General features: G+C 37.6%; 1 protein-coding gene across 8 annotated transcripts in view; it reads left to right on the top strand.

The window, feature by feature from the left end:
* The window catches only part of WDR33 (WD repeat domain 33), a 108,859-nt gene that overhangs the window by 34,936 nt on the left and 47,283 nt on the right, over nt 1-26,640 (top strand). For 4 of the 8 annotated variants that reach the window (XM_025857835.2, XM_025857830.2, XM_073885527.1 and 1 more), the window contains 6 exons: nt 10,525-10,751; nt 12,118-12,186; nt 12,795-12,899; nt 15,294-15,389; nt 15,577-15,728; nt 17,431-17,528. In XM_025857835.2, coding sequence (XP_025713620.1) covers nt 10,548-10,751; nt 12,118-12,186; nt 12,795-12,899; nt 15,294-15,389; nt 15,577-15,728; nt 17,431-17,528 — 724 coding nt within the window. In that variant the 5' untranslated portion in view covers nt 10,525-10,547. The other 4 variants (XM_073885550.1, XM_073885533.1, XM_073885553.1 and 1 more) reach the window with 4 other exon arrangements.

The following is a 26,640-nucleotide window of genomic DNA, read 5'->3' as shown; positions in this document are numbered from 1 at the left end:
TCAACAAAGCAGCTGCAACTTTTTTTTTTGCAATTACAGAGTGGTATTCAGTTAACAGAACAACAGTTATTTCGTAGAAGCTGCATCAGAGACAACTGAAGATGAAAAACTACCATCCCATATATAACCAACCAACAAGAACCTGCTTTAAATTTCCATGCCAATTTACAGCTCCCATACTGTACCAGGCAAGGTTACTGGCTGTTGAAAATACCACCAGGACAGAGCTATCTGAAGACACATTCAGTAGTGTGTTAACTATACAAAAAAAGACACATTGGGATCCTTGAACTTCTTTTTTGTTTCCCCTTTAGGGGGGATATAAGTTTTCATTTCTCTTTCATAACAAGCCTTGTCCGCCTTTGCCATGTCTTCAAATTTTCCTTTCTCTTTAGCAGACATGGTCTTCCACCTTTCTGAGCACTTCTTAGAAAACTCTGAGAAGTTGACTGAAGCATCTGGGTGCTGTTTCTTGTGCTCCTCTCGGCAAGTTTGCACAAAGAATGCATATGATGACATTTTGCCTCTCGGCTTCTTAGGATCTTCTTTGCCCATGTTTAATTATTTTCCTCAGCGAGGTACAGAGTCGCCCAGTGTCTTTCTGGCTCTCACTTGCCCTGGCACTGTCTCTGTGGAGCTCTGTTTCCCAAATTTTTGCTGCACTTAAGTATCATCTGGGAGCTTTTAAAAATCTCTGCTTCCCAATTCATATCCCATACAATTAAATCAGAATGAAGGTGAGAGCTTTAAAGCCTGGCTTTGGGAAAGCTGGTTTCAGCTCATGATTAAATCTTTGAATTCCTTATTCCTAGTTTAAGAGGTCACTTTACTTTATCTAGAAAATGCTGTATTGTTTTGGTTAATTTTTGCAAAGATGAATTCAGTAATCCAGTAAGAATTAATTTGTTCAGTTTTTATTGGTTTAAATACCTGATAAGTTAATATAATCCATTTTAAAAAACAGCATAAAAATGGAAAAGCTCTCTTGCTCTGTATTCTAATGACAAGGATAAAAACCACACTCAGTAACCACTGACCTTATCTCCATTGAAAACAGTTGATGGTACAAGTTTCTTTATCCCAGAATCATACTTTTGAAATATTGAATTGTTACTTTCTAACTAAGTTGGCAGCCAGAATTGTAGTCATATATGGATTATATATAAAAGTTAGCTTTTAGGTTTTGGCATAGAAAATTAAATCAGAATGAAGATGAGAGCCTTAAAATATCTAAAAGCCCAGGTACAGTATCAAGTAACATGCATTAAACTGGTCCAGTGCAGTATCCACTAAAATGTTTCAGTAACTTTTTCAGCTTAAATATGCAGTGGAGCCTGCTTAAGAATTATGCAGTTAAATCTTTGGCTGAAAGCTATAAAAATTGGGCAACTCCTACACTGAGAGTTAATTAAAATTGATCTTTGGGTGCCTGGGTGGCCCAGTTGGTTAAGTGACCGACTCCTGATTTGGACTCTGGTCATGATCTCAGGGTGGTAAGGTTGAGCCCTGCGTCAGGCTTCCGACTCAGCAGGGAGTCTGCTTGTCCCTTTCCCTCCTCTCCCCACTCAAATAAAAAAAAAAAAATGGATCTTTAGTGTCCAGTTTAGTTATCAGCGAGTTTATGGTAGCAGTCTTAAAATGCTTATTTTTTTATAAGATTTTATTTATTTGACAGAGAGAGAATAAGCAGGGGGAGTGGCAGGCAGAGGGAGAAGGAGAAGCAGACTCCCTGCTAGCCTAATGTGGAGCTCAATCCCAGGACCCTGGGATCATGCCCTGAGCCGAAGGCAGACACTTAATCCACTGAGCCACCCAGGCGCCCCTTAAAATGCTTATCTTTTTAGTTTACTATTTCGTATGTGTATTCTCAGCATGGGTGGTTTGTTTTTACCAACTAGTGAATTGCTCATGTTAACTTTTTTTTCTTAACGTTAATTTATATATTCCGTGCATTTGTGAGAAATAATACAGAATGATCTGTGTACCTTACTTAATTTCTCCCAGTGGTAACAACTTGGAAAACTGTAGTACAGTATCACAAGTTGAATATTGACATTGATTTAGTCTCTAGATCTTACACAGATTTCCTGAGTTTTACTTGTTCTTTTGTGTGTGAGTTCTCTGCAGTTTCGTTACATGTATATATTTGTGTATCTACCACCATAGTTGAGATACAGTTCATCACTACAGTAGTTCCCCTTTCATAGTCACACCTGTCCCCCATCCCTAACTCCTGGCAATCACTGATCTGTTCTCCATTTTTGTCATCTTGTTATTTCAAGAAAGTCACATAAAGTATACAGCACATGACCTTTTGAATAGGTTCATGTAACTGCTACCACAGTCAAGATACAGAATCTATTTTTATTTATTTATTTTTAAAAGATTTTATTTATTTGTCAGAGAAAGAGCGTGCACGCATGCATAAGCAGGGGGAGCCACAGGCAGAGGGAGAAGCAGTCTCCCCACTGCGCAAGGAGCTCAATGTGGGACTCGATCCCAGGACTTTGGGATCACGATCTGAGCCGAAGGAAGGCGCTTAACCAACTGAGCCACCCAGGTGTCCCATGAATCATGTGAACTTTTAAAAACTACTTTTTTATTATTTTTTTTATTTATTCAATTGACAGAGATAGATACAGTGAGAGAGGGAACACAGCAGAGGGAGTGGGAGAGGGAGAAGCAGGCTTCCTATGGAGCAGGGAGCCCGATGCAGGGCTTGGTCCCAGGACCCTGAGACCACAACCTGAGCCGAAGGCAGACACTTAACGCTGAGCCACCCAGGCACCCCTAAAAACTACTTTTTTAAACAGCTATCTTCTTGTTTATTCTTTAAACAGCTGAATGATCTCAGTATAATTGCTCCTGATTTGTTCAGGATTCATATTATTAGAGATTGGGCTGTGAAGAAAAAGAGACCATGATCATTTTTGTGACTGGTCTTGTTTACCATTCATGTAGGTCCCCTGAAATTTCTGTGACATATTACGCATCAGATCTTTTTTAGGGTAGATTATTCATCCCAGGACCTACTTACTGGTCTGGAGATAGATAATCTTAAAATAGGGGTTCCCAGGCTGGGTTTCTGGCAGTGGAGTCCAGGTTTATGTTTATGTTAATGAGAGTGGGATCTTAAAACCTCTTATTATTTTTAAAAGTTGTACAGTAATTGTACTTGGTATCCTAGGTATTTAATGCATCGATAATTTACTCTTCGTTAGAATTATTTCATCTCAGTTTGGGAAAACAGGCTTTCTTGTGCTAATCAGAAACTCTGATTAGTGGTTGACATGGTAAGAATTATTTGATTTGGTAACTGGACCAGATTCTGGTGCCATAGCTACTACCACTTAGGGCAGTTGCTACATATGGACTTCTTTGGCTATGAATACACAGTGGTAGCAAAAATTAAGTGATCAAAAGAGGAAGATGCATAGATAGGAGATCCACAGGAAGAAGATACTTTTTTTACTTGTGACTCAGTATACTCACATGTACAACTGAAACAGAAGTTTCACAAAAGCAGTTCTTTCCTGTAAAATGTACAGTTCAATATTATGTGTTCTATTTTTTTTTAAGTACTGTTGGTTGTTAACCAAATTGATTTCAGGAACCACCAATATGATGTGACTTCTACTTTTTAAAGAAGAATACTACTTTAGGCCAGTTCATGACACTTCAGGTCATGGAGGGTTCTTTTTTTTTTCTTTTAAGTAAACTCTATACGTGGAGCTTGAACTCATGACCCCAAGATCAAGAGTTGCATGCTCTACTGACTGAGCCAGCCAGGTGCCCCAAGTTTTTTGTTTGTTTTTTTTTTTGTTTGTTTGATTCAGAGCCTCAGTTCTACCCTCTTGAACAGTAGTTTAAAGATCTTTGGGGTTCCTGGGTGGCTCAGTCAGTTAAATGTCTGACTCTTGGTTTTGGGTCCGGTCGTGATCTCAGGTTCGTGAGGTCGAGCCTGGCATCAGGCTCTGCACTTAGCATGGACTCTGCTTGAGATTCTCTGTCTCCCTCTGCTCCTCCCCCCTCTCATGCTCGAGAGTGCATTCTCTCTCTTAAATAAAATCTTTTTTAAAAAAAGACCTTTTTATTCAATTGTGTGGAACATTTAGTAAATCCATTTTGGATTGAACTTGTGGAATTAAGGTTTAGCAAGGTTATTTTCCTGTAAATATATATATGTATTTTTTTCCCTGTTTTATGTTGGATATCAGCTGTCATGGTGAAATTTTCCTAATGGAGTCAGAAATGTTTGGTTGTGGATGATTATTTTGGATTTTGTTTGGTTGGGGAAAAGATTATGCTGACCCTGGTGTGCTGAGTGAATGAGAGAGAGCATTACTTAATTTGTTTCTTTTCACCATGTCTTTTCCTCCTACTTAGCCCTAGCCCACCCCAAATTTAAACTTAAGACTGGCTTGTGCTGTAAGTATCGTTCTATTCCTATTGCCTGTGATAGATCGTTCCTGGCAAACAAGCATAGTAGGTTCTCAGTGTAGTAGTAGATCTTACATTGCTTTCTTTTTGAGCTCTTCTGTTTTTATAAACTGTCAATCTTTTTGAGAGCAGACTGTGTGTGTGTGTGTCTGGGTGTCCCTCTTTAGTGCCTGTCAGGTAGTTAGTGCTCACTAATAAGTTACTGAAATGAATTCTATTTCTCATTATGCTTCCCTGTGTCACAGGGATTTTTCAGGTGTTTCAGAATTTCTAAGTGTGTGTGTATTCATGGCTAGGAACGACCTCTGATTTTGGTGATGCCTGCTTATTACCCAAATTAATTTTACTATATCATTTCCAGTTTAAGTCTTAACCTTTCTTTTCTTTTCTTTTTTTTAAAGGTTTTCATTTATTTATTTGACAGAGCGAGCGAGAGAGGGAACACAAGCAGGGGGAATGGTAGAGGGAGAAGCAAACTCCCCGCTGAGCAGGGAGCCCAACATAGGGCTCTATCCCAGGACCCTGGGATCATCTGAAGGCAGATGCTTATCCGAATTAGCCACCCAGGCACCCCTCTTTTTTTTTTTTTTAAGATTTATTTATTTTAGAGAGAGAGCATGAGTGGGAGGGGCAGAGGGAGAGGGAATCTCAGATCCCGTGCTGAACACAGAGCCTGATGTGGGCCTTGATCCCGTGGCTCTGAGACCATGACCTGAGCCAAACCAGGAGTTGGACGCTTAACTGAATGCGCCACCCAGGCACCCCATAGCACAGTTCTACAGTGTAAAATTTGTAATGACTTTTCTTGAAGAAAAGTGTTTTTTTTTCTATCCATTTTTCTATCTTTAGTTATAATTTTGGTATGTCATGTCACTGAGCTTATAAAACATGTTTTCTGCATTTGGTTATATATATATATATATAGAGAGAGAGAGAGAGAGAGAGGGGGAGTTTCTTGAAATGTAGTCCTGAGTGAAGCCTAAAGGATAGTTTTAATAACTCGAGTGATGGTTCCTTCTGTCTGGGTCACTTATTTTTCAACCTCATGTATGGAGTTTTCTGCTGTCTCTGTTAGAGAAAGCTGTTTTATTATTGCTGGAATCTTTCAACAACCCATATTGGTGAGGTATTGTACCAGGAGGGCCAGGTATTTAGCTCTGTCGCTGTATTTGTCTGCTAGGCTTGTCATAACAAAGTACCACAGACTTGGTGGCTTAAACAACAAGAATGTATTTTTTCAGAGTTTTGGGAGTTAGAGTTCCAAGATTAAGATTTGAGCGGGGTTGGGATGCCTGGGTGGCTCAGTCGTTGGGCATCTGCCTTTGGCTCAGGTCATGATCCCAGGGTCCTGGGATTGAGCCCCACATCAGGCTCCCTGCTCAGTAGGAGGCCTGCTTTTCCCTCTCCCACTCCCCCTGCTTGTGTCCCCTCTCTCACTGTCTGTCAAATGAATAAATACAATCTTTAAAAAAAAAAAAGACGATTTGAGCGGGGTTGTTTTCTTCTGAGGCCTTTCTCCTTGACATGTAGATGATTCTCTTCTCCCTGTAATTTCATATGGCTTTCCTTCTGTGTATGTTTGTGTCCTAATCTCCTCTTACAAGGACACTAGTCATAATGGATTAGGGCTCTGTCTCCAAATATAGTCACATTCTGAGGTATTGGAGGATAGGACTTCAACATATGAATTTGTGCGGGGACACAATTCAGCCCAACAGCTACTAAGAGGCTCTGTTTTGACTTTGGTAAGTGACAACGATTTATAGGAAGTGAAGCTGAAGTGTGTAAGGTTTAATGTGAAGACTGGTCACTGTATTTTGAGGGGGTTTGTTTTTGTTTTTTTATTTTAGGGCTGGATCTTAATGTGAAATATAATTGTACTTTCCCCCTCTTTTTCTTCATGCTGGACCTTTATTTTTAGAACAATAGTACTTGACCACTCACGAACAGTTAAAGTTTTTTTTTTTTTAGAATACAAATTTGTAAATGGAAAGGTATTTTCTCCCATCCTCTATAAGGTCTGAAGTGAAGGAGTAATATCTTTCTTCAGCTTTAACATGTGGATTATTCAAGAGTGTTAGTAATAGCATAGTGATTGTTTTATATTTGACTTCAGTTATTTTCCTCCTGTTTGTACAGTAGATCCTTGATTTGGCTTTTGGTTAATGCTTTGTTTCCATGTACCTATCATCCATCTTCAACACTGTCAACTTTCTGTTAATGTTTCATCTACCCTCCACCTAAAATTTTTTCCAGTGGATTAAATCCCCCATATTTTAACTGAGATAAAAGTCACATAACATAAAATTCACTGTTTTAACCATTTTATTTTTATTTATTTTTAAAGATTTTATTTATTTGAGAGAGAGTGAGGGAGAGCACAAGCAGGGAGAGCAGCAGAGGGAGAGGGTGAAGCAGGTTTTCCGTGGAGCAGGGAGCCCAGTGCGGGGCTGGATCCCAGGATCCTGGGATCATGACCTGAGCCGAAGGCAGATGCTTAACTGACTGATCCACCCAGGCGCCCCTGTTTTAGCCATTTTAAAGTGCCCATTTCAGTATCACTTAGTATATTCAGTGTTGTGCAGCCACTACCTCTGTCTGGTTCCAAACATTTTCCTCATCCCTAAAGGAAATCCCATTAAGCATTCACTTCCTATTCCTCCCTTCCTCAGCCCCTGGCAGCCACTAATCTGTTTTCTGTCTCTATATGTGTTCATCTGTTCTGGATTTTTCATATAAATGGAATTATACAATATGTGCCCTTTTATGTCTTTTTTTTTTCACTTAACATAATGTATTTAAGCAGTTTTTTTTTTTTTTAAGATTTTATCTATTTATTTTGGGGGGGGAAGGGGCAGAGGGAGAGGGAAAGAATCTCAAGCTGACTCCCTGCGGAGCACGGAACCCTGCCCGGGGCTTAATTTCACGACCCTGAGCTGAATCCAAGAGTGGACACTCAACTGACTGAGCCACACAGGTGCCCCCTTAACATAATGTATTTAAGATTCATCCGTGTTGTAGTGTGTATCAGTACTATATTCCCTTTTTTTGGGGGGGGCTGAATAATTTTTTTTTTAAAGATTTTATTTGGAAGAGAGAGACAGATAGAGAGAGCATGAACTGGGAGGAGAGGGAGAAGCAGGCTCTCCACTGAGCAGGGATCCCGATGTGGGGCTCAGTCCCAGGACCCTAGGATCATGACCTGAGCCGAAAGCAGATGCTTAACCTACTGAGCCACCCAGGTACCCCTGGCTGAATAATTTTTAAGCCTCTTTTGTTATGTGTAAAAATGTGGGTTGTTGTTGTTGTTGTTGTTTGTTTTTTAACTAGGCTCCATGCCCAACGTGGGGCTTGAACTCAAGACCCTGAGATCATGAGTCAGATACTCTACTGACTAACCCCTAAAATGTTATTTTTGTAACATCGTTGATTAACCATACTTCATTAAAAATCTTAATTCTCATTTGATATCAATAATATTAGAAAGTAGATTATTAGAATGATTTTATTCTAATAAGAAATTTATTGTAAAGTGAAAAAATAGTAATTTTAGGATATACTTTTCAAGCTGTGTCTTTTTATTTATTTACTTATTTATAAAAGATTTTATTTATTTATTTGACAGAGAGAGCAAGAGCAGGAACACAAGCAGGGGGAGTGGGAGAGGGAGAAGCAGGCTTCCCGCTGAGCAGGGTGCCCGATGTAGGGCTTGATCCCAGGATCCTGGGATCATGTCCTGAGCCGAAGGCAGATGCTTAACCCACTGAGCCACCCAGGCACCCCTTATTTATTTACTTTTTAAAGTTTTATTTAAATAATCTGTACACCCAACCTGGGGCTCTAGCTCATGACCCTGAGAATCAAGAGTTGGATGCTCTTCCACTGAGCCAGCCAGGAGCCCCAAAGCTGCATCCTTTTGGAATTACTGGCCTAGATATCTGAATTGAAGCCATTAGTTGAAATCTGGATGCTGAAACTTATTTGGATTCATGGGATAGCTGAATAAACAGATTCCTTCACCGACATTATTGAGTCAAATGCTTAGTGCAATTTGTGCATCGTGATTTAATTCACACATAGCCCTAAGAGAAAGACAGAATGTTTATCTCATTATAAATTAACATTTGTGAGAAACCTTCTGGGATTGCTCCAGAGTAGTGGAAATAATATGTATTAAATGTATATTTTATCACACTACTTATTTTTGTTGTTTATTTGTTCCTCCTGTCATCTCCCCCTTCCTATTATCATTATTAAATGGTTTCAGGAGAGACTAAAGTGACAGAATGAAGTAATAGTACTATGAATATTTTCATCCAAAGGAAATCATAAATTTTGTTCAGGTCCTTATTTAGTGTTTTGAATGAGGAAAGGCAAATATAAGACTATAGAAAAATAACGCAGAGTACATTCTCTCCTGCTATCAAAACGAAAATAATTGTGTAAGTTGCTTTTAACTAACACCTTTTTTTTTCCTTAAGATTTTATTTATTTATTTGACAGAGACAGTGGGAGAGGGAACACACGCAGGGGGAGTGGGAGAGGGAGAAACAGGCTTCCTGCTGAGCAGGGAGCCTGATGGAGGGCTCAATCCCAGGACCCTGGGATCATGACCTGAGCCGAAGGCAGATGCTTGACGACTGAGCTACCCAGGCGCCCCTTAACTAACACCCTTTATAAAGGTGTTTTTCATAGTCTGGTTTTTAAAATGTGCTTAAAAATGTGTTTTTACATCATGCATATTTATATTATTGGAATGTAAATTTAATTGGAGAGCCTTAAAGTTGGGAAGCTCTAAGCTCTTAATATTTTTTCCATTGAGATGTTAGCTTAATGTTGCCTGTATAAATATACAAATGCACATACTGAGAAATACGGTTCTTTGGTACTTTGATCCTGAAATTAGATCTATATACTTTTATTTAAAAAAATTTTTTTTTCTGGGCGCCTGGGTGGCTCAGTTGGTTAAGTGACTGCCTTTGGCTCAGGTCATGATCCTGGAGTCCCTGGATCGAGTCCCGCATCGGGCCCCCTGCTCGACAGGGAGTCTGCTTCTCCCTCTTACCCTCCCCTCCTCTCATGTGCTCTCTCTCTCATTCTCTCTCTCTCAAATAAATAAATAAAATCTTTAAAAAATTTTTTTTTTCTTTTTAAAGATTTTGTTTAGAGAGAGAGCATGTGAGTGTGAGTGGGAGGAGGGGCAGAGGGAGAGTGACAGTCTCAAGCGGACTCTGCGCTGAGCACAGAGCCAGATGCGTGGTTGGATCTCACGACCCTGAGATCATGACCTGAGCCGAAATCAAGAATGGGACGCTTAACTGATTGTACCACCCAGGAGCCCCTAGATACACATACTTCTAGCATTCATATGAAATAGGATAGTTTATTCCTTTTTCTGCACTATTCCTAGGAAAGTTAAAAGGACAAAAAAGTCAGATTTAAAAGTTTTGTAGTGGGGCGCCTGGGTGGCTCAGTCGGTTAAGCGTCTGCCTTCGGCTCAGGTCATGATCCCAGGGTCCTGGGATCGAGCCCCGCGTCGGGCTCCTTGCTCAGCGGGGAGCCTGCCTCTCCCTCTCCCACTCCCCCTGCTTGTGTTCCCTCTCTCTCTGTGTCTCTCTCTGTCAAATAAATAAATAAAATCTTTAAAAAAAAAAATACAAGTTAGTTTTGTAGTGACTCTTTCATAAATGAAATGGGGTCTTATGATAAGCTTAAAATGATTTGTTTTACCATCAAACATCTAATGAAAACTTCATTTTAAAAATTTGAACAGTTCTCAGTGATTCTACCCTCCTCCCCTACCTCACACAGAGTACACAGCGCATTCACCCCATGCTGTTCACCAGGCTGAATTTTACAACAAATGCTCATTAGCACTTATTCTGTGAATTGGCCTTTTTCAAATGTATAACTGGTTTCTGCCATTAAATTTGATAGTTCATTTTGTAATTAGGTTGACTAAAAGCTAGAAATGATACCCATTAGAAAATGGAAGAGAAGTATGAAAAATGTTCATTTTAAAATGTTTTCAAGTTATGTTGCAGTGCTGATATTTGTATTGAAAATACTTTTTCCCTACCCTAGTGTCCTAGAACGAATACATCACCATGGCTACAGAAATTGGTTCTCCTCCTCGTTTTTTCCATATGCCAAGGTTCCAACACCAAGCACCTCGACAACTATTTTATAAGCGACCTGATTTTGCACAGCAGCAAGCAATGCAGCAGCTTACCTTTGATGGAAAACGGATGAGAAAAGCAGTAAACCGAAAAACCATAGACTATAATCCGTCTGTAATTAAGTATTTGGAGGTAAGTCTAGTTAATGTGCTTCTGATGACCAAACTTTGACTTTTTAAAAAGAAGAAAGTTTTTAGAATGCAAGGTTTCTTGAATTAGTTGGATGAAGTGGTATTTCAAATGAGGCCAATCACTAGTACTTTTTTACTTTCTGCATTCATGAATTATCCTCTCAAAAATTATAAACTCTAATTTACAGTTTAAACTTCTTTTTTTAAAAAAGATTATTTGTTGGAGAGAGCGAGCATGAGAGCACAAGCAGAGGGAGTGGCAGGCAGAGGGAAAAGCAGGCTCCCCGTGGAGCAAGAAGCCAGACACGGGACTTGATCCCAGGACACTGGGATCGTGACCCGAGCCGAAGGCAGATGCTTAACCAACTGAGCCACCCAGGCGTCCCATAGTTTAAACTTTTAGAACAAAGTTCACAGCAAATCTCAGAAAGTGGTACTTTAATCCCAAAGCCAGCCTTAAAACACTTGTTAAACCCACAGTGTATTTGAAATGTCAGGAGACTACCAACATAAGTATACTTTTGTGGGAACACATGTTCAGAACAGCAATTTTGCATGGCTGTAGGAACACTGATTTTCCAAGTCCTCGGTGGTGGATAGCTCTTACTGTCAGAGAAAAGGGCTCCACTTTCTTGACGGTCAAGCACTATAGGGTGAAAGCAACCCTGACAACGTAACTAAAGGCAGAGTAGGCATCTGCCTAAATCTCTGCTTCATATTTCTCCCTTTTGAGTTCTTTATTTACTTGTCTTCACCTAGGAATTAGCCTCTGAGATTCGCTTTTTATTACTAACGCTATTACTTTAATCAGGTTTTGATCTCTGGCCTCCTATGAAGAAAATTTGCTTTTTCTTACCTGAGACTGTTCTTAAAGACCTGTTAGCATATTGGATAATTAGTATATTGCAGACACATAAGAGAAAAAGATTCATTCAGAGATGAAGACAGATTTAGGTTTTTCCAGGTTATTCAGTTGGAAAACTAGTCTAGGAGAGGTTGAGAGGATTTAAGAAAACCAAGGGCAAGATATCAGGAATTGTTTTGTGCTGAGGATTTTGAAGGAATTGGAGACATGTGCCTATCCCTTATCCTTTTCCTTTTATTAAAGCATGGTCAGTGAGAATGTGTTGGGGTCAGCAGTATCTTGGATGATTGGTTGGGGATGAGGTGAGTAAAGAGAGGAGGGAAATTCTAAACAATGTCATTAGGATAAGGTCTCTTTAGGATACCCACTGTTATTTTTGTTTTAGAACATAATGAAAAAGTTTTAATTCTGTTTTTTCCCCATTTGATAGCAGCTTACATTTTGTTTCAAACAGTATAGTTGGACCTTATATTAATTAATTATTTTGTTTGTTTTTAAACAGAATAGAATATGGCAAAGAGACCAGAGAGATATGCGGGCAATTCAGCCTGATGCAGGTTATTATAATGATGTAAGTATTAAGATATGTTATACTAGCTTAGTAAAACCTCTTTGCTTGGACATTTGAACATAAAACCATGTGATCATTTGAACGTAAAACCATGTGATCTCAAATGCAAACATGGACTTTTTTTTGTTTTTATAATTTAAACAAAACATTCCTAAAGAGATAATATAACATATCTCTGTACTCCATGGGTTATTTTTTTTATCTCAATTAAAATTTTTCTTTTACTTTAATGGTATATCAACTTTTGATTTGGGGCTTAAAGAAATATCCAGCAAAAGATTGCACTGCCTCAGAGTCTGTGGAATAGGAAAGTTAATTTTAAATTTGGTTTATTGTGAACATGTTTTTATTGTGTTGACCTTGAGAAGTAATTGGGGAAATCACGTTCTTGATTTTGTTGTTTGTTTAATAATAATGGGCATTTAACTGTCCTGTATCTCAATTTTCTTCATTTAATTAATTCAGACTGATTATAATAATAGTCTTTTGAAAGTCCTGTATAGTCCTGAATTTGTCTCTAAATGTTGAAATAATTACCTTGCTATTTCCCTGGTTTATGCCTTGTGTGTAATCAGGAGCCCTTAAAACCCAATTTTTTCTTTTTGTAGTTGGTCCCACCTATAGGGATGTTGAATAATCCTATGAATGCAGTAACAACAAAATTTGTTCGAACATCAACAAATAAAGTAAAGTGTCCAGTATTTGTTGTTAGGGTAAGTATTGTGTTGGGTACTTTTTTTTTTTTTTCAAAAATTAATCCTGAGTTAGTCTGTACATATATTTAACAGGACAGAAATTATTTTAAACTTATATCTGGGATAAAAATTGTTATGTTGCTAATAATTTTATTTTGGAATACCCAATCATTTATCCACTGTATTCACATTTAGTAAGGTATTGCTTTTGGATTGTTCTTCATGTTGCAATGTCCATAGAATTCTCTGAGCAGGCCATGGATCTATATTGTAGCAGGTCTCAGACTTGCTCTTGAATAGTAGGGTGGCTTTTGCTTTTGTTTAGAAAGCAACATCTCAAAGTTAATGAAAACTGTTGGGTGTCACTAGTAAGGAAAACACCTGAAAAGAGCTAAAGGCCAGTGGTCAGCCATAATTGTTAGCTTCATAAAGGTACATAGTAGGTACTCAGTACATATGCATGAAATTTAAGTATAATTTTTAAGTAAATAGTAGATTGGCATGGTTTAAAATTTGAAAATTCGAAGGGGTTTGCAATAGAAGGGCTTCCCATCTTCGTCTCCCAGGCATCCAGTTGATATTACCATTTGTGATAGTATAATCATTTTCTTTGTAGTTTGCTAAGTAAGAATGTACTTGTTGGTTAGCAGTATATCAAGTCTAGAAATGTAGGATAGAGTTAATAGAGTTAAGCAAATAAGAATTGAAAAAAAATGGGACAGAGAAGCCATAATAATAGGCAAACATTGTGGCAAATGAGCAAAATAAGCAAGTCCTCTGATACTAGAGAGGTATGGTAGAGAGCAGGGAGAACCAAAGGTCTGAGGGAAATATTGCAGTCAGTCTTAGGTCTCGTATTTGCTTCAGAGGTCTAAAGCAGTAGAAATATCAGTAAAAAAAAAAAAGCCACTTATTTTATTGGCTTTTTTGTTGGTAGAACCAACCAGTATGTAGTATGATTTTGTTTGCCAGGGAATTTGATAAAAGGGGTTGGTGTGTAGCTAATTTTTGTATCTTCTTAGCATAATAGAGAAAATTGTTTTGAAATGAGTAAAATCTGAGCATTTGGTATCACAGCACAGAAGGATAAAATTGTATTTGTTACAGTTTGTTAGATAGGTAAATTTCTCATTTGGGGATCAAACTGTAAGGTCTCAGGAGACATTTATACATAGTAGAAACACAGTCCAAATTACAAGGTATTAAGACGTAAGGACAAGGTATTGTGCCTAGAGCTCTGTTGTCTGTATTATTTACTTGGTTGGGATCCCTAATAGATAACAGAAACTAGGAAAGTAGGAGGATTTTATTCATAATCAAAGTAAGCAAAATCCCGATGTGCAGGTAAGCAATAAAAAGCCAGGTTTACCAAATAGTCTTCATTTTATTTTATTTTATTTATTTTATTTTTATTTTTTTTTAAAGATTTTATTTATTTATTTGAGAGAGAGAATGAGAGAGAGAGAGTACATGAGAGGGGGGAAGGTCAGAGGGAGAAGCAGACTCCCCGCTGAGCAGGGAGTCCGATGCGGGACTTGATCCTGGGACTCCAGGATCATGACCTGAGCCGAAGGCAGTCGCCCAACCAACTGAGCCACCCAGGCGCCCCAAATAGTCTTCATTTTAAATATCTCATCCTGCTATTCCTATAAGCACACTTGTATTTTTCAACTGTGTGTCATAATTTCTAGTTAAATACATTTAGTGGCCAGGAAAAGTTTAATATCCTTGATGTCCTTAAATTGGTACTTACTTTTTTTCATAAAACAGCAGTAACTTTCTTCCTAAATTGGTCCACTAGCAGATGTAATCCTTCTTTGAGTTATTTTGGTGACTGACCATTTTATTTATGTTAGCCTGCCATGTATCCTAGGAAAATGTGGTCTTTGCATATTTTGCTTTTAAAGGTTCTTTAAAGGGTGTAGGTGTGTGTAACTTAACCAGGTACTTTTAATGCATTTACTATTTTTTTTTTAAGATTCATTTATTTTGAGAGAGAGAGAGGCAGAGAGAGAGAGAACACATGTGGGTGGTGAGGGGAGGGGCAAAGGGAGAGGGAGAGAGAGAATCTTAAGCCGACTCCATGCTGAGCACGGAGCCTGACATGGGGCTCGATCTCACAACCCTGACAAATCAGGACCTGAGCCGAAACCAAGAGTTGGATGCTTGAACGACTGTGTCATCCAGGTGCCGTGTGCATTTACTATTTTTAATTTAGTTAATGAGCTAAAGTGCTAGAGCTTTTCCTGCACTGTTAATACAAGTGCTTTTCTGACAAAGTACTTGCTTATAAATCTGAACTATGCCTAAGTGAAAGTCAGTATTGTCTATTTAATGTTTATTATTGGATATTTTGTAAATACTTTCTAAGTGTTTTAAAAATTAGCTAAGATTCTTTTTTTTCTTCCCTAGTGGACTCCAGAAGGAAGACGGTTGGTCACCGGAGCTTCTAGTGGAGAGTTTACCTTGTGGAATGGACTCACCTTCAATTTTGAAACAATATTACAGGTAACAGTAATGATCAGATGGTAGCATTCTTCTGTGGTACTGTAAAGAACTGGAGATATAATTAGTTTATTGGCATTTTAAACTTAAAATTGGACAAATAATTCTTGGGAGTTAATATATGCTCACGTAAAGCCTTCTGTCGTATATTCTTTTACATAATGTTTACAAATGTTTTATGTTTTCACAGGCTCATGATAGCCCAGTGAGGGCCATGACTTGGTCACATAATGACATGTGGATGTTGACAGCAGACCATGGAGGATATGTGAAATATTGGCAGTCGAACATGAACAACGTCAAGATGTTCCAGGCACATAAGGAGGCGATTAGAGAGGCCAGGTTTATACACAATATACCATTTTCTGTAGTCCCTATTGTCATGGTTAAATTATTCTCTAAGTGTATTCTGGGTGCAGAGATGCATGGGCTCTGTCAGATTCTGGGATACTTTCTGCACCCTATAAACACAATATTTTTCTTTGTTTTCACACACTCACCATTTCGCTGGCACTTTTCTGAAGTAGTGTTGTCCCGGTATCAGCCTTTGCAATATGTTAGAGATGTATTGTCTGCCGCATTTTGCACTGGTTTTCTCTTTTCATTTATGGTTAATAATGTGTATACGTTATTCCTTTTTATTACCTACTGTGTAAGACAAGAATCTTTCATTCCGAATAAAGAATTCAGTCTTTAATTATACAGCTGAATAAAATCTAAAGCCTACAGAAAACACCTTCAGAGTTCACACAAAATACAAGAAAAAAAGGCTTAAGTGAAGACCTGGTTGGCTTGGTTATGCCACGACTTCAAAAGGAAAGTATAGTAGGACTAAAAACTCACAAATAACTCTGGATGTGGCAAACATTAATGGAGTAATGAATGGGTTCTTCAAGCTTTGAAACTGTAAGCAAACCATTGTCAAGAGGACTTTAGGACTTTTTCTTCTGATTCACTGTTGAGAACATCAGTTATGCAAATGTATAATAAGTGGAGTTTAAAATATTTTCAGTGAGTTGTATATTTTTACATATCAGTGAGATATGTATAGTAAAACCGGAAAAAAAAATTTTGAAAGCAAGCCTGAAGAATTGCTGCAGCCTCAGAATAAAGCTAAGCAGCATTCTTTACAGGTGTACTGCCCATGTGTGGGAGGAGGTTGACATCTTTATAGAAAACATCATCCACTGCAGTCACTTGTTTCTACTTTCAGAATTTTAACAAAAATTGTTGGATAAACATGCTTCTGCAAAAACTGCTTTAGTGTCCTGCCCATACATTGAGTTTCACAGTTGGTTCTTTGTTAGTTATACGACTCAAAAGTTCAAGAGAGTTCTTAGAGATAGATGAGAAACTTGATGGTTTTTCATGACAGGGAGGGAAAGATGGCAGAATCCTTTGCAGTAGATTATCTTTGGCTTCAAACACAGTCTGAATGTCTCTGTGTTCGTTTTCCCTAAAACGTGCAACATTCATGGAATAGCTTGCCAGGGAGAAGGTGTGAGAGTTTCCCACAGACTGTTCAAATAAATGAGAAACATTGTATGTAGGGGTGTTTAGCAACTAGTCTTTAAATAGCCTGTCCAAAATTTTTTAGCTTATCATTTCATGAAGCATCTGAGGCAGAAGCTGATGCTAATTTTTTGAGCGGTATTCCTATGTGATTTAAAAGAGTGTTGAAGGAATATTGCAAAAGTAAAATTCACTTAGTTTTCTACACTTAAATCAGCTCCATATTTTCTTATTGGTAAGACAGGAAATACTATACTGTGGGGAGTGTGGGAAGCATTAGTACTAATACACCTGTAAAGTTCTCGGACTATGTTGATTGAAAACTAAGAAGCAACTACTCTGTTGAATTCTTCTTTTGATGAGATGCGTTTGTTAGCTGACAACATTCTCTTTAAGGGCTTCTTCACTGTTGGAATACTTCCCACTCCTGTTTATAACTCAGCACAGTGTTTTTATTTTTCCCTGTCTGAGAAGCAGAGATAATCTGTTAAATGCTGACTTCTTTCCCCTGCTGTGTGTCTTCATGTAACAGTTTCTCACCCACGGATAATAAATTTGCTACATGCTCTGATGACGGCACTGTTAGAATCTGGGACTTTCTTCGTTGCCATGAGGAAAGAATTCTCCGAGGTACGTGTACTAACAGTACTGATTGGAATATTTAAATAGGGAAGGCATTTGTGGTTAAATCATCACAATACCACAATACCAGCTTACATCTCCATTCAATTTATTTACATATACACCGTCTCAGGCTCTTTAAAGAAACCTGAACACTCTCTCTGGTTCACAGTCATTTTGTAGATTTTTACTACTACTAATATCTTTGAATTCTTTGAGTTGAGTTGTAAATTACATAAAGTGTTCCTCTTCTGTCATCCCACCACCCCCGCAAATTACTTGCTTATCTGTATTCATCTGTTAAGGCTATATTCCTTTTCCTGTCTTACAGCCAGCATAGCTTTCTCCAACATAATGGCACTATAATTTTATTTAGATACTCACATTCTCCTGGCAGTCCTTTTACAATATGATTAACTGAGGTATCAATAGCTACACTTTTCATTACTGCTATTTCTGAAAGCAGGTGTTGTGTTTTTGGTTTTGTTTTGTTTTTAAACAGTATACCACATTTGTGTACTACATGGCCCACTTGTTACTAAATTTTTTGTTTACTTTTATTGATTTCATAATTATAAACTAATGTCTATGAATTACTCCCTCTTACAAAAGAAATCCATATTTTTACTTGGATTAACTTAGTTTTAGACTTCATTAAGTAGGGCTGTTGCAATACAGTTTATCTCTACCATTTCTGCGAATTCAGTGGGTGCTAGAGTTAGGGAATTAGTTTATATATGTAATACAAACATTGAAACAAACATTTGATTAATAAAAACATTTAATCTCATTAGTTCATTGTTAACTAGGAAGGTAGTGTTTTTCAGGTGCTTAATTTGAACTTGTACTAATTTAACAAAGAATGCATTCCACTCCATACTCTTGATTCCAGTATCCCAAAAAAGTAACATCTTCCTCTGACACATAAATGCTGGGTAGGCACATGGGTGCCGCAGTCACTGGGTGTCAAGAAATTACTATTCAGAGATTTTCCTTTCTTTTCAAGAGTCTTGGTTGAATTTTTACAACATTCCAGAGCTTAATTTATAGCCTATAGTGTTGATACTTTCTAGATAAGAAAATAAATGCCCTTGATATTTAACCCATATTTCAAGCCAGGTTTTTTTTTCTTTTAAATCATGTTTGTTTACATGTTTCTGGCTTTGCACATTTTGTGTGAGTTCATCCACAGTGCTGTATGGTGATAGGATATAGTACCTATCATTGAAGGAGTATACTCACTATGAATGTTATAATATTGTACAACTTCAGAACTAGATGGAGTCTTTGGAATCATTTAGCTGGAGTTATTTTATGGATGAGCATCATGACCCAGCAGGCTTAAGTGACATGTTCAAGGTAAAATAAGTTCAGATTCAGGACTAGAATCTAGCCTAATGCTGCACTAATGTTGCAGCTTTTCTCACTTTTAATGGAAGTCTTAGCTGTTAAACAGAAATAAGATAACTTTTTCTAGGCTTTTAAAATCCTAATATAGAGGAAACAGAATAATTGTAGTTACCAAAAGCAATTCTAAAGTATCAGTACAATTATTTTTACAGTGGACTAGGGAGGACTATAATAATTATGAAGTCTTATATAAAACTACTATGCATCTTGGATTCAATAAAAGAGAACCTGCTATGTGGCAACATTTTTCACTTCAGTGTTCAATGAAATGTTACTCAATTTTGGTAATGAAACTGTTTCTAAATAGTACTTAAGAACTTTTCCTCTGAAATTTAGAGTGTATGTGTGAGATATTCTAGCAGTTAAATACTTTCAGATTTGAGTTGAGGCAAATTTGGATAAGATTAAATGGATGCTGAATTATTATTTGTTCTTCCTATGGCTTAAAAAATACACCAGCATCCTGCCTATATTATTTGAGCATTGAATTTTATTTTTTATGTGAGAGCTCTTTTTATTTTAATTTTGCTATGGAAATTTCAAGCATGTACAAAAGTATAATGAATCTCCATGTACTTTTAGGATGTATGTTCTAGCTTAGCTTACTCATGATTTTTGCTCCCTTTTAAAAACATTTTTCTTATTACCTCAATGAGTATATGGATCCAATATGAATATATTAAACCAAGTTAGTTATACCACCCAAATAGTAGTTCTAATAACAGGTTTGATATAGTAGGTGAGTTATTAGATTCCAATTACCCATTTACTGTCATTCTCATTTTTCTAAATTCTCTGAATTTTCGTGATGATTGTAAAACAGTGAAACCAGTTACAATTTTCCTGTCCTTCACTTGTGAATTCCAGTTGTCTCAAGGCTGATCTGAAATTCTTCACATAAAATTTCAAGTGAATTTAATTTATCTTTATACATAGAAAATTGGGTCACAAAGTCAAACAAATAGGGATTGGACCTTCCAATATCTAAAATGTCAGTTGGTCTCTACGAAGGGATGATGTTCAAGTAGCCTACACAGACTCTGAACCATTGGGCAGGTAAGGATAGTCCTGCACAATGTTAGTGTTGTACATTAGACCAAAACTTGGGTTTAGGTATTTTTAAAAAGATTTTTATTTATTTGACAGAGAGAGGGAGAACAAGCAGGGGGAGCAGCAGAGGGAGAGGGAGAAGCAGGCTACCCCCTGAGCAAGGAGCCCGACTGGGGCTTGATCCCAGCAGCCTGGGATCACGAACTGAGCCGAAGGCAGACCCTTAACTGACTGAGCCACCCAAGCACCCCGTCTTGGGTTTAGTAAGAACATTTTAAATGAAGGGGATGTTTATGATCATGTAGTTCAACTTTATCAAATACTTACCTTTTCTATATCATTCCTAAAACCCAGTCTTCTCATAAACATTTTTAGTGTTATAGTATTCATTATCTCAAGTGATTATTTTTTCCAGTTTTAGATAGCTTAATTTTCAGAAAGTTCTTTCATTATATCAGAAATTTGCTTCTGTATGACTTGTCCTGCCTCAGGAACACAAAAAATTAAGTTTATACTTTCTTCATGGCAACCCTTTTAAGTATTTGAAGATAGCTATCATGTCTTCTTTCTTTAGTATGTTAGTATACTGAAGCAAGCACTCTATCATGTCTTTTTAATGTAGACCATCAGCTATAAGCATACAGGATCCCTGTGCATGGTGGAAGCCATGATACCATACTGTTGACTGCAGAATTTATAGTTGCTTTTTAGTGTCCTTTCTGAGATTGTTCTCATGCTTTTTGGAAAAGGAAGAAGTTACACAAGAGAAAATAATCAGTATTTTTTAAGGTTCAAATGAGCACAGATCTGTTGTTAGGAGATTTGCTATTCAAAAGCTCATGATTGGTCCATAAGTATGAAATTGAACATACTGAAAAATTGAGAGGTATCGTGTACCACTCATTACTAAAACATATGCAGGTCAGCTTGATTTATACACAATTATCCTTTTCCATTATTACCTTGAGCACTTAATTTGTGGGCTGGGATTAAAAAAACATTTAAGCATCAGGAGTACATGAATCTAAATAAGCCTCTAGTTTACTGATATTTATGCATTTGACTCCCATTGAAATAAAGCCATTAAAATCCATTTAATTAATGACCATATGCTATACGTATGCTACCATTGGTAGAAGAATCTTTTCCCAAGGTATGACACTGCCCCTCGTGCTTCTTAAATTTTAGTAGGGAAGATATTTTCATACACTTAAGATGGTGGAGAATATGAGAAGAGTCTTGATAGTGTTAGAAAGGTAGTTTTATCTGTATAGAGTTAGAAGCAGATCACTTAAGACTAGCTAAAATGTACACAAGAAAGGTTGAAAACACAGAATCAATAAGGAAACTGAAGTAAACTTTAGTGAGAAGCATAATACTCTTCAAAAGAACCCAGTTTACAAAGTTTCAGCGTGCTCTCATTTTGTTTTACCTTCTTGGTTTTAACAATAGCTGATACAGTACACTTACTATGTATCGGGCATGTTCTAAGAACTTTATTTTTTTTAAAGATTTTATTTATTTATTTGACAGAGACAAGAGGAGAGAAGGAACACAAGCAGGGGGAGTGGGAGAGGGATCATGACCTGAGCCGAAGGCAGACGCTTAACGACTGAGCCACCCAGGTGCCCTCTCCCCGCCTTTTTTTAAGAGAGAGTGTAAGCTAAGGTGGGAGGGTGAGGGGAGGGGCAGAGGGAGACAGAAAGAGAGAATCTTAAGCAAGCACCATGCTCAGCATGGAGCCCAGCATGGGACTTGATCTCACAACCCTGAGATCATGACGTGAGCGAAAATCAAGAGTCGGATGCTTAACCGACTGAGCCACCCAGGCTGCCCTGTTGTGATAACAGATCATTTAATCTTCCTGGTAACCCTATGAGCTAAATACTGTTTGTTCTGCATTTTACAAATGGGTAACCAAGGTACCAAAAAGTTAAGTAAACCTTAAGGTCAGGTAGCTTGTAAGAGGTGGGGCTAGGATTTGAACCCAGGTTTTTAGGGCCAGAGTTCATACTCAACCACTATGTTAAACTGCCTCTTTTCTGTTTTAGAAGTAATATCAACATGGATGTAATGATGTCTTCCTGAGCTGTGATGACAGAATTACAGAGTTTTTTGGGGAGAGGAGAAGAGTGTAGGTAGAGGGAACTAATTGAGGTACTCAAGTTAATTTAACTATTTGTCTTTAAAACTGTCCATGTAGGTGGGACACCTGGGTGGCTCAGTTGGTTAAGCGTGTGACTCTTGATTTTGGCTCAGGTCATGATCCTAGGGTCCTGGGATCGAGTCCTGCATCAGGGTCTTTGTTCAGCGGGGAGCCTGCTTCTCCCTTTGCCTGCCGCTCCCCCTGCTTGTGCTCTCTCTCTTTCTTTCTGATAAATAGATAAAATCTTAAAACCAACACTGTCCGTGTAGATTACGGGATTTTAATGTCGGATACATTTAACAACACAAAAATGAAACTACAATGAATAGTTCAAACTAAATGAGTTATAAGATAACTAGTTTATGTAAATAGAACATGGACATAAGGAGTTATACTGAGACTTATTCAGGAGGTAATATCTGTTTCAGATACAGCACTCATGGAGAGGAAATGAACTGCTGAGTACGCACAACTTAATATTATTAGTACTTTTGATAAGCCTCTCTGTATCCCTTCCTTATTGCATTGACTGTGGTCTTTAATAAATGAGATCAACCCCTCTGCAAAGATCTTTTGGTTTAGCAGTGTGTCTTTAACTGTGTGAAGACATGTTTATGAAGTCTGAGTGTTCCAAAAATCGTTGATGCTTTTTACTGAAAATAATTTTACTTTATTAAAGTAGAATTGGCAAGCCACATAGTTTATGATTAACGGACCTACTTATGCAGTGTTTACAAAACATCCCACAAGATCCTGTCCTCCCCAGGAGAAAAACAGAAACACCCAGCTTCCTTTAAAATAGCCTATATTAGAATAACTTCTTCCACTAACATAGCATATATTAATATTAAAAGCTCTTCAGGCGCTTCTTACTTAATCATCCAAACAGCTATGTAAACCCATTTTACACATGGATGCTGATTTTCTGTCTGTGTTACCTTATTTTGAGGAAGAGTTTATTTTTAGGCTCTTTTCCCTCTGCTTTCCTGAAAAGACTGGATTATGGTAGGTTCTCCCACATAAAGAATCATCTGAGTATATTATGAGAAGAAAAAAGACTTAATAAGTCTTAATAAGACTCCGAAGAACATTATTTGAAGAAATTAGTGTAGTAAGTAGGGTTCTGAAGTACTCATTTTATATGGTACATTCAAATTTTTGCAGGAATTGTTTTAGATTTTTATATTGGGCTTTGTTCTTTCTAAATGTTGCACATAATATGGCAAAAACTTGTTGAAAATAGATTTGTGGCTTTCTTGGGATGTCAGATCTTCACACTGTTGCTGTCATAGTAGTTTTTGAGTCAAGAGCAATTCCCAGACCCTCTGGTATATAAAGATTCTGGTTTTATGACAGTGATGAAATCACTGTGATTAATAATTCAGGCAGTTGATTTTCAGAAAGAGTCTGCATCTTTGCATTAATTATAATTATCTGCTTCAGTTTATTTTGAGTGAGACCGAAATTTCCATTTGCTGATGAATTAGTTACCTGGTTATATTTTAGAACTTTCCAGCTAACTAGGTCTTTAGTAGTTTGTCTTTTCTTTTTCTTTTCTTTTTTTTCTTTCTGTCTGTCTCTCTCTCTGTCTCTCTTTCCCTCCCTCCCTTCCTCCCTCCCTCCCTTCCTTTCCTTTCTTTTTTTTTTTTTTTTTTAAACTTTTATTTATTTGACAGAGCACAAGCAGGGGGAGCTGCAGGGGAAGGGGGAGAAGCAGGCTCCCTGCTGAGTAGGGAGCCCAGTGTGGGGCTCGATCCCAGGACTCTGGGATCACGACCTGAGCCGAAGGCCATTGCCTAACTGACTGAACCACCCAGGCACCCCTCTTTGGTAGTTTTTAAAGTTAAAATTCAGAGCTTTGGAAAGAGTGATAAAATTAGATAAATATGTAATATGCTTTTGGCTTTTTCATTTTTAGTAGGTAGATCCTTATATGATTAAAGTATGGTATCATCAAAAATAGTTACTTGTCAATGAGGGCAGTTAAGTACCAAAACAAATAACTTTTTTTTTTTAAGTCAGTTTTCCCCTTTACTTTAATGATATACTAGAAAACCATCTTAAAATTTTATTTAAGGGGTGTCTGGGTGGCTCAGTCAGTTGGATATCTGCCTTTGGCTCAGGTAATGGTCTCGGGGTCCTGGGATCAAGCCCCATGTCAGGCTCCCTGCTTGGTGGGGAGCCTGCTTTTCCCTCTCCGTCTGCCTGCTTCTCCCCCTACTTGTGAGCTCTCTCTGTCAAATAAATAAAATCTTTAAAAAAAATAAAGTTTGATTTAAGTCATATCTCAGGAATTTGTAAGAAGCACTTACAGTGCTGTGATCTCTTTAGTTATAGAGACCAGAATAAGAATTTCTATTTAAAAAAAGAAATGGGGGCACCAGGGTAGCTCGGTCGGTGAAGCATCTGCCTTTGGCTCAGGTCATGATCCCGGGGTCCTGGGATCGAGCCCCACATCGGGCTCCCTGCTTGGTGGGGAGTCTGCTTCTCCCTCTCCCTCTGTCTGCTACTCCCCCTGCTTGTGCGAGCTCATGTGCGTGAGCGTGCTGTCTTTGTCAAAATCTTAAAAAAATAATAATAATTTTTAGGTGATTTATCCCTTTTTTCATTTGTCCTTTTTTATGGATTGTTTCATAAACTAGTCTTAATTTCTCCAAAATGCACTAATCAGTTTCTCAAAGCCAGTCTGCTGAAGACTCTTTCTGTTTTTTTCCCTTTGAAGGTATTTTAATATAATTCTCTTTGAGAGACCGGTGCCCTTATTAGCATTGTTTTAGAATATCATGTTACTTGGATTATTAGCCCATTGAATTGTATATGCTTTAACTTGCTGATATTTTTAAATATTGTATTGGTCCCTAGGGAACATCAGGAAGGTACAGCCACCACAGGAGGCCTGTGGTGCCTTTGAATAGGGGTAGGTAGAGTTTCTCCTGCTCAGAACTATCCATCTGAAAAGGGAAATCCTTTTGTAATCTTTCTGACAGCTGGCAAGCTAAACCTCCCAATTTGAGCCAAGGAAAGCTTAAGAGCTCATTAACAGCTCTTTCTCTTTTCTTTCTGTAGGAAAGAATTTCCATAATTAAATCCAAATATGATGTCTTAATATCCTCCCCACCCCCTATGTTCTAGATCTATATACAATAAATCGAACCCTACTGTCATACATAATCCTTTAAATATTTGAAAATGACAGAATTTCTCTTAAGTCTCTCTTATCCAAGTTGAATACTACATTTCCCTTTACTCTTTCTCATGATTTCTGGATCCAACCCCATTCTGAGCATCTCTCGTCAAGAATTAAGATTCACCATTCAGAATATCCATTCTTACTAAATGGCAGAGGGCACGACACCACACGAATTCACCCTAATCATCAAAAACCTACATTTGTTTTTATATAAACTCATAAACCGTTCTAGTAGACTATAGAATTGAGGCTGAAAACCTGAATACTGGACTTTACATTTATCTCTATTTAATATTTTACATATTAAATTTCTATTCATTAAATTTAACATCACAATATTTTCTTGAATCCTAACCTCTAGAGAACTCCCGGTTTTGGATCACCTGTAAATTTGCAAAGCAGGCCATCTACATTAATAAAAAAATGTTAAATAGGGCAGAGGCCAAGCAAAGAACCTTGCAGCCCTCTGCAGACTTGCTTCACTGGTAACAAACATCCAATGGAAACTTAGGTTGGAAATGGTCTCTCCGTCATGTAGTTATAAAGCCACGATCCTCTGCCATGATCTTAAGACTAGTTCAAAAGTTTGCCTATGGTTTGGCTATAATTTCCTTGACCACCCCTCCAGTAATTCTTTACAAAAAAAAGTTGTTTTAGCATGACTTACTCCAAACCACTGATTTTCAGTGGAGGCAATAATACCCTATAACGAACATTTTGTAAAGAGTTTTCTCTCAGAGTGTGCACTGGTGCCTTTTTAAAAAAGCTTTATGCATAGTGGTCATTATTAGTGAAGATATAGAATGTTTACAGCACTCTAAAGATTCCTTCATACCTTTCCCCCACCCAAGCTTTTTATTAGGTAATTTAGACATTCAAAGATATTTTCATTGATTTCCCTTTTCTCTACTGTTTTTCAAATTTTCTTCTTTGTCCTTTTGTGGTTTCTTTCATCTCCCTTTCCCTTATGTACAGCTGTCTTAATTTCCTCAACTTGCCTCTGTGTTGTTTTTTTATTAAACATTATGTTTTTATAATTTAAAAAATATTTATTTATTTATTTAAGGAAACTCTCCTCCCAATGTGGGGCTGTACCTCATGACCCCAAGATCAATAGTCACATGCTCTATCAACTAAGCCAACAAGGCGCCCTGCCTCTCTGTTCTTTTGAAAACAATGTTGTATTATTTTTTCAGATTAACTTCATGTACAGGTTTCCTGCTACTGAAAGCAATACAACAAAAGTTAGTATATAAAGAGTATTGTGTATTATTACAGTCACAAGCTCTGGAACCTGGATGTTAAGTCACAGTTTAGCCCTTAGC

This window comes from Callorhinus ursinus, unplaced genomic scaffold (genome assembly GCF_003265705.2).
Source record: "Callorhinus ursinus isolate GAN/ISIS: 27379988/994484 unplaced genomic scaffold, GSC_fseal_2.0 scaffold2, whole genome shotgun sequence".
Taxonomy (NCBI): Eukaryota; Metazoa; Chordata; class Mammalia; order Carnivora; family Otariidae; genus Callorhinus; species Callorhinus ursinus.
This window is presented reverse-complemented; position numbering and strand designations above follow the sequence as displayed.